Genomic DNA, 13,412 nt, shown 5'->3' with positions numbered 1-13,412 from the left:
GGTTCATTTTCCCAATGTTTGTTAGGTGAGGAATAATATCAAGAGAGATGCTGAGTTTCAGGGAAAGCTTTGCATTTCTCCTCCCCTGAATTTGTCAATCCAAGACAATGACAGACAGAGAAACTATATGCCTTGGTAACCATAAAACTAATTGATTAGGAAATAAGGCCAAATTAATCCCAGGAAAAATACTGATTTTTATGACACAAAATAAGCTTTGAAACAGAGCATATGAATAGCTCCTACTAAACGTTAGCAGCTGCCATATTCCCATTAGCTTTCAAGTTCCATTTATAGCTGAAATACAATGGTCTCTTGGTATACGCGAGGGATTGGTTCCGGGACCCCAGCGTATTCCAAAATCTGGGGATGCTCAAGTCCCTTATAGTCACTTTGGCGGATGCGGAAACCCCGGATACCACGGAGGGCCGACTGCGTGTGAAATGCAGGCTTTTCCTTGGGTCTGGGCAATCTTTAACAAAATGGGATGGAGAGGCAAAGCCAGGGCGCATATGGATCTATCGGGGGCAAGGCAGACACCGCCACCCCACAGTGACCTGGGCAGAACCGAAAGCAGCAGTCCTTCCTAACCGACCCACGCCCCCCGCACCCCCGAGACAGGAAGTCCAGCAAGTCGGGGCCCCGTCCTGCTGAGAAACGCGGAGGGGCGGGAGGGGGCTCTGTCAACGGGGACGAAGCTTGACTGAGGAGCCCTCCGCTGAACCAGGGGCCACGTGCAGCTCGTTTCCCTCGCCGGGTCTCCCGCAAAATGCTGCTTCCAGTTACTGCTCACATGTTCAGCAAAGTACCTCCACCTACTCAAATCTTAAACATAGAAACAAGGGCCTACAAAATGGTATTTTAATTTCTGTTAGAACCAAAGCCATCTCGTCTGAGTAAGTCAGTTACAGCAGCACTAGGCACATGAAAAGAACAGTACAATCCCCAACACCTACCAGACAATTAGCATAAAACGCGACAGAAACCGGTTCTCAGACTCAACACCGGAGAACAGCACCACCCAGTGGCGGTATGAAAAGCTGCAGGTGAGGAACTAGAGGCTCCATCCCTGGTGGCCAAAGTGATTTCTCCTCACTGAAACGAAAGACGCCCGTAAAATACCTTCCACCGTGCTGGAAAATCTACCATGCGAGCCTCCTCAGAGTCTATAACAACTAGGCTTAGAGCAAATGGTATTTCACATTTTCTGAGTAGCTGACGCAAGGCTGCCAGGTAAAATACGGAATGTATGTTTGGTGCACTATTTGAGACATGCTAAAAAAGTACTCACTGTTTATCTAAAATTCAAATGTAACTGGGTATCTTGTATTTTTATTTGCTAAATCTGGTGACTCCTGTTCCAAAGTACCCACTCCTGGAGACCACAATGCATTTACATAAGTCTTTCAATCTTTCAGAGAGGCAGTAACAGACCTGTGGCAAGGAAGCTAGCGATGAGCCGGGTATGCTGCCGCCCCTAGGGTTGGGGTCAGGGTTAGGGTTAGGTATGCCGCCGCCCCCTTGCAATGGGCAAGTAAGACATCTGTTCCACGATGCAAAAGGCTAATAGGGGAGAGGAAGGGGGGGGGCGCGAAGTGGGGCTCCAGATAGCTGGGTCACGAAATGGGAGCATTATTTCAGATGGGTGGAGGAGGATGGAAAAAGGAGGGGCAATTACGGAAGAGAAGGAAAGGGGAACAAACAACTCTTGCCTCCTGACAACTGTGCCAGCCCACCGACGGTGCTGCTGCGATTTCCCCTCCTCCTGGCACCTGGTGTCAGCGATTGTGAATTGGGGAAGGTAAGGCCAGAACAACTGCCTTGTCCAGAAAGCCGCACACTACCGACTGTCCACACCCAAGCGATCCTTTCTTTAGGAAGGGGTCATTTAAATGGGTTTGTGTTCCAGTTTTCTCAAACTAAAAGCAACTCATCTGTTTCCTAAGCCACTAACTGGTTTTGTTTCACGTTTTGCTGTCTTTTGGCTCACCCCCTCTCAGAAACCCAGGGCCCACCGAGGCCTCCTCGCTCGCACCTTTGCAGTGCACCGCGATCGCCCCCTCCGTGTTCTCGCAGATATTCAGGAACCTTCGCACGATGTTGTCGCTGGGTGTGCTGCCATCGATGAAGAAAAGGTCATAGTGCTCGAAGCCGGCATCGGTGAAGCGCTTCGCCTCGTAAATCTTTTTGTTCAGCCTCACAATTGCAGTCACGTTATGCTTTTTGAAATAAGGAAAGTAGGCTTCGGGGGCATGAAGAGGATAACCTAAAGGAAAGCAGGGGCTGTAAGCAAAAGGCACACATTTCGTCTTATGTAACCCAGGAACATGAAAACCCTTCACAATAAAGATGATCAATCTCAACAGAGCTTAGGAGGAAAGCGCGTTTCAGGAGAGAGTAAGGTCGAAGCACGTTCCTAAAAGCAGCAGTCTGAAAAACTGAGAAAAACACCATAGGAGGGGGAAAAAAACCCTCTTCTGAGTATTGGAAATAGCTCCTGAACGTTCAAAACCTCAAGCTTTAGGCTTCAAATCCTGGGAGCACACTCCTCCCAAGCCAAAACAAAGGAATTCCTGAGGCCCTCAGATGTGTACAGTAGGCCTGGAAGGACTCTGTCCTTTTTACTCCTCTTGATAAATACTTTTGAACTGCAGCCTTTTTGCCAGGTGTACAGTTTCAATCTACAATGCAGTCCCCCACAAGAGAGACTGATTATTAAGCACCTACCATGTACAAGTCACAACTGCATAAATTGCTTTTAATTCTCAAAACAACCTATTAAGATAAAAATAGTAAACCCCATGTAACAGTTAAGAAACTAAAGAGGGCCTCCCTGGTGGCACAGTGGTTGAGAGTCCGCCTGCCGATGCAGGGGACACGGGTTAGTGCCCCGGTCCGGGAGGATCCCACATGCCACGGAGCGGCTGGGCCCGTGAGCCATGGCCGCTGAGCCTGCGCGTCCGGAGCCTGTGCTCCACAACGGGGGGAGGCCACAACAGCGAGAGGCCCGCGTACCGCAAAAAAAAACAAAAAACAAAACTAGAGGTTGAGCGGTCATTTTTGTAGACATTTTCTTTTTTGAGAAGAACAAGTGGTCGGGCTCTAACCCCCGTTCTACTGTGAGTGGGTCCAGCATCACGTGGAGCTGCAGTCAGCTGGGTTACAGACACATGACCTCGACTTGGCCAATCAACCAAGGTGACCACTCCAAGCCTTGCCTAGCGGCCCCAGGGTTTAAAAGGACTAATTTCTCAGCCCGTTGATTACCACATCTGTAACCCATTCAGGGCATACCAGGTGAGGGGATCTCACTCAGAACTCGTTCATGATGGTGGGCTCCAAGTCGGGCGGGCAGCAGCAGCCAGCAAAGCGAACCAGCAGTTTCTGCACTGTGGCTGTATTTCCTGCTGCCTCGAATCTTGCATAGGCTGGTCATTTCCTATTTTCTCTCAGTTGCAAGCCAACTCATATGCTGGGGCTGGGGTGTATATATAACATTTCCCAAGCTACCTTTCCCACTGGGCTCCTGTCCATCTGAAAAGTGGGAGTCACTAAAGCACTGCCGGAGCAACTGGAGGCCAGAGGAGGGAGAAGGGATGTCTTCTGTTTTCCTGCCAGCATGGCTTCAGCAGCAGAAGAGAGGAACTCCCAGCTTAGTTTGGCACTCCCAGCACCAGCCTGCAGCCCAGCCTCAGGGTCCCCACTCCTCAGGCTCCAAATGCAAGCACTAGCCCTTCGGAGCTCCCAGCACCTGCCAAGGTCCCAGGTCCTGCTAACCCCACGTTTTCCTTTCTGTCCCTTGCTGCCTTAAAGGCAATAACTATTTCTTCCTTAACATGCTGGTTTTTTCAGAGTTGCCCTTTTACTTTTTAGCCTTCTTTCTAGCAAATTCCTTATATTGCATTCCCTCTGTTTGAAATAAAGTGGTTTCCATTCCTGCCTGGATCCTGCTGATACATGACCTCCCTTAGACCCTGTTCATTTTCTAAGCCTCATTTTCCAGCCTTCGCTTGGAGACTGTGAGCTCCCCAGCATAATTCCAATATCTGCTGCGTGCAACCAAGAGCCCTAACTGGCAGCCTTAGCCAAGGTCACTCAAGGGGTGAAGGCAGCATTGGTAGGCAGCCCTAACTAATCTGCAGCCCACATACATGATTTTCACAAGCCAGGCTGCTTTTGGGCAAACAAGTAAGACAGAGCTTACTTACAATATTCTGTGTAGAAACAGTGACTTATACACATTTAGAGAAAACAGATCCTTTCCACTTGGAAAAAAATCAAATCTGTTTTCCTAGTTGGTTTGTTTGCTCAAATCATTTTCCAGCCTAAAGGGAAAAAGAACTGTGGTTGGCATAAGGAAACAAAGAGCTTTTCTATCATGTAAGGAATGGGAAGGAGTGCGCTTAGGAACACATGGGATGGGACATGGTGTGACAGTCTGACAGGCACTTCCAACCCTGGGTTCCTAGTGATCACTGGCACCTCTATGATGGCACCTGTCAGGAAGCACGCTAATGGTTCTTTTGGTGTCTGTCCCTTCCTTCCTCCACCAAGGCTGTAAGAACTTCTCTTTACATATATGAATTCCCATCATGAGCAAATGGCATTACAGATAATATACCTAAATCTACTGTCAAGAGAAACTGCGTATATCTTTTGAGAAAAGAACACTGAACAGTTATCCAAATATGGTAATAGGGCACTGAAATAATAACAGTAATGGTAATCATAGCACCTAGCATTTATTGAGCGCTTACTATGTGCCAGGCACTAAGCTAAGTGTTTCATGTATATCATCTCATTAAACCTTACAATTATCAGTCACTGATGCCTGGGAAAGTGAACTGGCCCATGCACACACAGAGACAGAGGCAGCATTTGAACCCTGACAGTCAGATTCTAGGGCCAGTGTTGGGGACGATTTAAGGTAAAATCCAACTCAATTCTATTTGTTAGATCTCCAAAACAGGGACATTACGTGAACATTAGGGGCTGCACTTCCTGGATTTGTGAGGAAGTTTCTTAAAAATCCTCAAAAGCGTCTCAAAAGAGTTATAACCAACAATGACAATATCTTCTGACCTCTGAACAACTGTGTTTTCGATGTATTTGGTTGCTTCTGATGGAGGGCTGGTTTTAGCAATGTGCACGGAGCTGACTGAGCTTTCATCCGACCCTTACTCCATCTGGCCACTAGATGGTGCCCTGAAATCAGTAAAGCATAGGCAGAGCCCTAGCGCTGACCAAACAATTTCAAAGCAAAGAGAGAGGGCTTCCCTGGTGGCGCAGTGGTTGAGGGCCCGCCTGCCTATGCAGGGGACACGGGTTCGTGCCCCGGTCCGGGAAGATCCCACATGCCGCGGAGCGGCTGGGCCCGTGAGCCATGGCCACTGAGCCTGCGCGTCCGGAGCCTGTGCTCCGCAACGGGAGAGGCCGCAACAGTGAGAGGCCCACGTACCGCAAAAAAAAAAGCAAAGAGAGATTGTAAAATTCATCTCTTCCCAGACCCTCATTTAAAGGAAACTGAAGAACAGCAGAGTCAAATGATTAGTCCACCCATTCATTATTAAAAGTAAAAACTGCAAAACAGGCAGGCAAATGTGGAAAGCAATAAAATATGTTTATCAGGTTCATTAATGATAAAAATGTAATCAGAATATCTGCTACCTAATAAGCACCTACTAATGTGCCCTACACTGTGCAAGGCACTCACTTCCTATAATATCCCTAATCTTCACCAAATGCCTGCAATGTTTATCCTATTTCCCCGTTTGATGATGAGAGAAGTTGAGGAACTCACGAAGTTCACACAGCCAGTTAGGGGCAGAGCCAGACTTCAAGCAGCCCAGGCTCTTCACACCTAGCTTCTCTCATTAAATGAGCAGGCCGATGCTTCAAACTGTTTGGATTCCCTGTCTCGAGCTGTCTTTCCCTGTTCTCTCTTTCCTTTTTCTTTCTTTCTTTCTGAAGTAGAGATGAGGACATTGCCACCTAAGAGTTTGAGGGTTTTGGGGAAAATTTGAAATCCAATTTGTTCTACTGCTATATTATTCATTTATCAAGTCAAGCTTGTTTAATCAAAAAAGGGTTAGTGCTCCTCTTGTCCCCCCTGTCAAAACAATGTGAACAAAGATGGCTGAAAGGAACTCCTAGTTGGTCTCTGTTGACAACACACACTTAAGACTCCTATAATGCATTCTGCCAGACCCCAAGATTTTAGTGCTTCCTTTTGCTACATCCTAGCAACAGCTATTTCAGTGCTAACTCCTTAAAAAATCTACCTTTTTCTACTAACAGACCCCTAAAATGACTTTCAGCCACCTCAGAAAATACAGGGGTTTCTCAACTAAAAAAAAAAAAAAAATTTTCTTAAGTTCCAAAAGAATTTACAGGGTTTCCCTGGTGGCGCAGTGGTTGAGAGTCCGCCTGCCGATGCAGGGGACACGGGTTCGTGCCCCGGTCCGGGAAGATCCCACATGCCGCGGAGCGGCTGGGCCCGTGAGCCATGGCCGCTGGGCCTGTGCATCCGGAGCCTGTGCTCCGCAACGGGAGAGGCCACAGCAGTGAGAGGCCCGCGTACAGCAAAAAAAAAAAAAAAAAAAAAAGAATTTACAGAGTTAAACCACTTTACCAAAAAAATGACACTTCTAGTGAATATCAAATCTTAAAATGGGGATTCCAGTAAAATATCAATATTTTACCAACAACAGCCTTAAATGAAATTATTCTAGACATAAAAACTGGCAAGTATTAGGTAAGCAGCACTTTCACACCTTTTTTTCTCAATGTGAGAGGGCACAGTATATGCGTAGAAAAAAAAGATATAGAGAGAACAATATCTCAACAGTGGTTATTTCTAGATTATATAATTACAGGTGACTTTTTATCTAGATTGCTTAAAGTTCTGTAGTGAACGTGTTCTTTCTCTGTAGTAAAATTAAAAAGGACACAGAATTTGGAATCAAAGAGACCTGTGTTTGAATCCACACACTGCCACTTTCTGGCTATGTCAACCTGGGCAAGTTAGGTTACCAAGTCTCCATCTTCTCTTCCACAAAATAACTACCACCTGTTCCAGGGGGTGTTTCTGCTTATTAAATAGATGAGGTGTGCACAAAAGGCTTATTAGCACCACTCCCAGCATATAAACAAATGGTGGCTAATTATTTCCCTATATTGTAATATAGGACCAAAAATATATTTTTTAAGACTTTTGACAAGTAACAATTGACACACAAAATACGTCCTTTTATCTTGTGATTCTACTTCCAAGAATTTAGAAAAGAAACCAGGGCTGCAAAAAAGATGTATGGACATGTATACCAACCACTGTAGTTTTTAAAAAGTGAAAAACTGAACAACTTAGATCTCATTCAAAAATTAAGTGATTGATTAGTAAAATTATGGCGTAGTCACTGAATGCAGTCATGGAAAATTATAACGGAGATCTACACTTATTGCCATGGAAAGGAGTATGTGATATATTAAGTGAAAAAAGGCTGCTATAAGACAGTAATCATGTTATGACTCCATGCTGGTTAAAAAAAACGGAATATTTTTGTAAGTCTTGTGTGTATGTATATATATTCTTTAAGAGAGAAAAATATATGTGCAAATAAAAAATACAGAGAAGCAGATGGAAAGAAAATTAAAATCCCCAATAATCCCACCACCAACTAGTAAACCTAGAAAACGTGGGTAGAATTATAGGCCACTTTAATGCTGTTTTTATGAGTTCATCTGCATTTTCTTTTTTAAAAAAAATCGTGCATTACCTCTATAAAAATATTTTAAATGGGTTTTTTAAATTACACCTCTCATCTTCTCTTTAAGAAAATTTCATTTAAAAAGTGAATCCTATATGGCAAAATTCTTTCAGTTTCACCAAATGAACACCCAACAACAAAGCCACTACTGAAACCATACACCTACTAAGATTTTCTGGGTCTGAGTCAGATCATTTTGCACAGAAGGCTAAAGGGAGGTTTAATCAATCCTGTCTTGAAAGACCATCGGTGAAAAGCAGTTTCCTCAGGCACTTAACAAGTTATTCCTAACAAGCCAACATAACAGTTATTCAGTCAATGTCTGTAGCGAACCGGATTCATGAGCAAATGTGTAAATGAGAAGATCTAATTATGGCTTCAGTACAAAGACATCCTATTTGTTAGGGTAACTCTGTAGACCTGGATTACCCATCCCCAGAGGGGATGATTCAATCCCCATGATTTAAGCAGAGTTCACTGTGAGATATGTCATAGGTATAAAATGATAAGCACATGTGTGGAAACTCAAAAAAAATTATCAAATCTAAATGCATGAATAACCATATACAATGACACTAGATTTTAGAATAAATACTTATGATGATGATGATGATGGTTATGAAAGAAGAATAAACTTATAAATCTAGACTAAGGGTTTCAAATTATGTTCCTCCAAGGACTAGTGTTCCAGCTCTAAGACTAGAGAGGGAGCAAAAAAGGAGCTATTATGTTCATGGGTGATATTTTCTTAATTTTATGTACTTCTCCCATCAACTATTCTTAAACCTTTGGTACCTATCATTACTTGTCTTCTGGGAATCTGAGGTTAAAAAAAATAATTCAGTAAAAAATACATGTTAATGGGAAAACACACATAGCCTATCATGTTTCATTCAAGAGGCTTATTTTTTTGCCATGCTTTTTTTTCCTGAATATGTATGCCCCTGGCTCTATATATACTGCAAGTAAGTAATTTAATTATTGTCAGCTAGAAAATTGTTCCTAGTTGCCATGATGGAACTAAACAGATCAGTTTAGTGGCAATGCTTAGGAGCCCCGCTCTTGGCTGGAGTATCACCAGTTCTGCATATTACTTTGTGAACTTGGGCAAATTTCTTACTCATGCCTCGGTTTCCTCCTCTGTGAAACAGAGATAATAGTTCCTACACCTCATAGAGTTGTGTGTGCACTAAATGAGATAATGCTGTGATTAGCTAGTAACTAGCACTTAATAAATGACACCTATTGTCACCATCATCGTCATTATTCAACATGGTGTTACCAAAGAATACCTTGAGGTGTAGCACGCCACCACCACCAAATAAATCTGAGAACCACTGATAGAATTCAGCAATCTGCTTACTGTTTTGACCAGTTGGTTTCTCAGATTCTTCTTTGATAACTGGGTCAAGGTAAAGTGAACACCCTATTTATGGCAACCTAAAAATCTGATAGTGATTAAAACAGTGATTATAGTTCCACTTACTAAACTCTAATATTTAACCCACTAATTACTGTTCAATTAGTAATTTAACAATTGAAATACTGTTCAATTTTTTAAATTAATAAATATTCTTTGGAGAATATTACCAATAGAAAGGGTTATCTGAGGAAATTAAGAACTCAAAGAAGATGAATTGAAATAAATTTTTGGAGGGTAAAGTAAATAAAAACCTACCATTTTCAATTTTGCTTTTTGGATGTGGTCCACTAAATGCTAAAAATTTTCCTGGAACAATCCAGTTGAAGTCACCATTTTCAACTCGCTGGGAGAATTTTGTGAGAAAAGAGAAGAAAAATATTTTATAATTCTCATACAATTTAGGAAACCCTTACAAATATAACTGTTTTTCACTCTATTAGTACTAGACTAGTTGGACATACATGAAGACAAAATAATATAGCTTAAAATAAAAACATGCAACTGATTCTCAAAATAGTTATGAATTCAATCCACTTGGAAAAATTTTTATCTAGACCATAAGAAAAGTTTAGAAAGCTTTACTTAAAGTGGAGGTACTTTGCTGAAAATAATTTTTTCTCTTGGCCACTCTTCAATGGAATGAAATGAAAACAAACATTGCTTGCCCCAGCAAGAAGTAATGGGAAATAAGAGAAGACAGAAAATATAAGCACTTTCCATGAACATGGTAAACATACTTTAAACAATGAAAAAATCTATAAATCAGGGTCATGATGAACACACCTCCATTTTTTGTTTGTTTTTACAGGTTTCTATCTGTTGTCGGTGCCGATTTTTAGATGGGGAAACAGAAGACAGGAGTGAGGAACAGAGGCTCATCAAACCCTCAGGGTGTACCACAAACTGGCTCCTGCAGGAGCTGCAAACCAAACAGCTACAAGGGTCAGGCAAGAGACATAAATAAAGGCAAATGCTCCTCAGCTCTGGCCAACTGACCACAGGAAAACTTGACTGAATATAGCTGATCTTCCAATTGGATGTTCATGTAAAATCTCTCTATATTTGAAATGTTGACTGTTTTAAATTAAGTTTTTTAATACTAGGAAAGCAAATAAAACACATCTGTGGGCTGATTTTGATCACCAGCTGTCAGCCTCTGGTCCACACACTCCAGGATCCTCAGAAAAGGCCTGAAGACCAGGCAAGGGGCCAAGCATCCTCCCACTGCTCCATTACCTCCTTCATTTCCTTCCCTTCCTGGTGTGCCTCTGAACCCAGGGAACACTGGGGCAGGGCTGAGGGGACCCAAACTTTGCAGGCTATTGGGACACAGCTGTGCAATGCATCACAAAATATATGTATCTCTTCTTCCCCTAAGCATTCTTTCACCCATCCCCAACACCAGTCCTACTCCCATCCTCCACCACCGGCACAGCTTTTAGTCTCCAAGTCTCCACCCTCTATAGCACTGCATAGATACCTCCCCAGGCAGGGAAGGAAGGCAGTTCTCTTTGCTGGGCCAAGGTAATCCACAGAAAAGGTTCTCTGCTCCACTACATGGCACAGACCTCAATGGTAGGAATCTGTGTCAACACAGAGTCTGCACTCTGCTGTAAGAGCTCATAAGTATTTGTTAAAATAAATTGGAGTAATCCTACCAAGGAAACCTGGAGCCTCTACTTTAATTACTTATACTACCCATTAGATTTGATTTCCACAAAAATCATAACTTGGCTGTATAATTTTCATGTTTAAAATGCAGATGTTTCTTCCCAGTTATAAAAAGTTATAAATGAAACTTTACATGACACCTTGTAAATTTCTGAATTGCATTAATCTAATCATAATAAACATAAAATCTCCATAATGCCCTAAATAAAATCTTAGAGATGCTGAGTGTTATGATTACACATGCCAAATTAAATCTCAAGCATAGCTATCTATTTAGAACAATTTGAATAAAGAATTTAACATCCATCTCAAGCAATACTTAAGCTTAAAACATTATTTAAAAATTCAAAAATAAGGGTATGCTCTAATCATCAAAAGGCTAAAACCAATTATTTATGAACAGTAGAAGAAAACAGGTTTCTATGTTCACTATTCCTGTATCCTTGACCACGAAGTTGGCCTAAATAAATATATACATTGTGCTATGTCTGTTTATTTGGATTATAGACATCCATTTGGTTAAACAGTAACCTTTTATAATCAATCATATGGAGAGAAGCAATGAACTCACTCACAGAACCCAAAGAATATGTTTGCAAATCTGCCTACCCAAAAAGATAAACATTAGATAATATTGGGCTATATTCAGTAACTTGGATAAGGTTGATGGAGTAAACAAAAAGATTTATGTCTTAGATCCAAATCTGAAAAAAAATGAATAAGAAAGTTACAGCTTTTAACTGAATAATATAACATAACCTTACTGGTAAGCTTCCAAAATTAGTATCTGTGCCTTCTTTCACAGTGGATTATACAAATGTCAATATTTATCAATAATAAAATATTTACGATAACACAAGCTGCTTTTTCTAATTAAACGTGTTTGTGCAAAAGCGCAAGTGCACACACACACACACACACACACACACACACACACTTCCAAGAAACCTAGATCAGACAGAAACTTAAGGTACTTTCCAACATTACCACATTTTATAAAGAAATGTCTAGGCAAAGATGAGGTGAGAGAATAATTTTACCTCTTCCAATCCAAAGCCTACAACCTACCAAGTACTATGTAGAGAAACTGCAGATGTTCTTCACTACAAGAAAACCCCAAAATGAAAATGTGAATTCTTGAAACTGATACATTTACGTGTTAATATTCATGTTACTATAAGATCCTTCAGCTTACATAAGACTCACCAGATTTCTTTGGAATAGCTAACTCTCCTGGTGCATTTAAAATAAAATTTGAAAAAAAAAAGAAATCAAAGTGTCTTACAAAGTAAAAATAAACTGTATTAAAACTGAAAAAAAATTAAATGAAACCTAATTTGACTTAAAAACATGAATTTTTATAACTTCTAAGAAATAAATCTGTGCCAGTAAGGCAAGCCTCTGTTCTAATGGTCACAGAGATATTTTTCAGTTAAAACACTGAAAAACATTTGGCCTTTTTACCACTATGATAAAAGACTGTAAGAGAGAAAAGACAGACCTTCAGGTTGACAATTATTGGATTGGTTCCCTTTATCAACAGATGTATTTTCTAAGACAACATGGATAAACAGTTTTGAAGCACAATTCAACATTCATTAAAACATTTGCTGAGCTTTTATTATATATCAAGGACTATAACTTGGTGTCACATAAAATAATAAAAAGCATTCCCTCTGTGCCCTTAAGGAGTCTGAAAACAAGTAACAAATAACGTTAATAATAATAGCAGCTAACAGATATACCATGGACTCTCTGCTAGGCACTACTTTATGACATGCAACTCATTCCATCTTTAGGGCAACCCTGTGAGGTAGGTGTTATTACCATCTCCATTTTACCCATTGCAATAGACTGAATGTTTGTGTCCCCCACAAAATTCATATGTTGAAACCGAATCCCCAACATGATGGTATTAGGAAGTGGGCCTTTTGGGAGGTGATTAGGTCATGAAGATGGAGCCCTTATGAATGGGATTAGTGACCTTATAAAAGAAACCCCCAGAGAGCTCCCTCTGTGAGGACACAGGGAGGACATGGAAGAATTTGGCCATCTATGAACCAGGAAGAGGGCCATCTCCAGACAACAGTTCTGCTGGTGCCTTGACCTTGGACTTCCCAGCCTCCAGAACTGTGAGAAATAAATGTCTATTGTTTAAGCCACACAGTCTATGATATTTTGTTATATCAGCCGAACTAAGATACCCATTAAAGAAAAAGTTGCACTCAACTTTGATAAATGTTATAATACAAGTATATAAGAGGTTTAATGGTGGCACAGATTATTTTTAAAATAAAGACAGAACTACAAAGTCTTTTTTATTCATTAAAAAGCACCCTCTTTGTATTTCCTTACTTCTGAAACAATAAAATAGCGTTGATAGTATAGTTGTACTATGTAAACAGCAAATATGCTGTCAAATTTGGTACTTTACGAGCTTAAATTAAATATTTGAGGTATTTGGTTTAAATTAAGTTCCCTTGCCATCTGGCTTTAAATAATAGTCAAACTCTAGATTATTACTTAGGATTTACTTTTGAGAGAAACAGTGT

General features: G+C 41.2%; 1 protein-coding gene across 1 annotated transcript in view; it reads right to left on the bottom strand.

The window, feature by feature from the left end:
* Positions 1–13,412, bottom strand: part of CDC14A (cell division cycle 14A) — a 154,615-nt gene that overhangs the window by 47,555 nt on the left and 93,648 nt on the right. The window contains exons 8-9 of the mRNA XM_007449612.1: positions 9,445–9,532; positions 2,036–2,266 (exon numbers count right to left, since the gene is read on the bottom strand). Coding sequence (XP_007449674.1) covers positions 2,036–2,266; positions 9,445–9,532 — 319 coding nt within the window. The remainder of the gene's footprint in view (positions 1–2,035; positions 2,267–9,444; positions 9,533–13,412) is intronic.

This window comes from Lipotes vexillifer, unplaced genomic scaffold, assembly GCF_000442215.2.
Source record: "Lipotes vexillifer unplaced genomic scaffold, Lipotes_vexillifer_v1.1 scaffold445, whole genome shotgun sequence".
NCBI lineage: Eukaryota > Metazoa > Chordata > Mammalia > Artiodactyla > Lipotidae > Lipotes > Lipotes vexillifer.
Note: the sequence above shows the minus strand (reverse complement) of the source record. Positions and strands in the feature narration are given on the sequence as shown.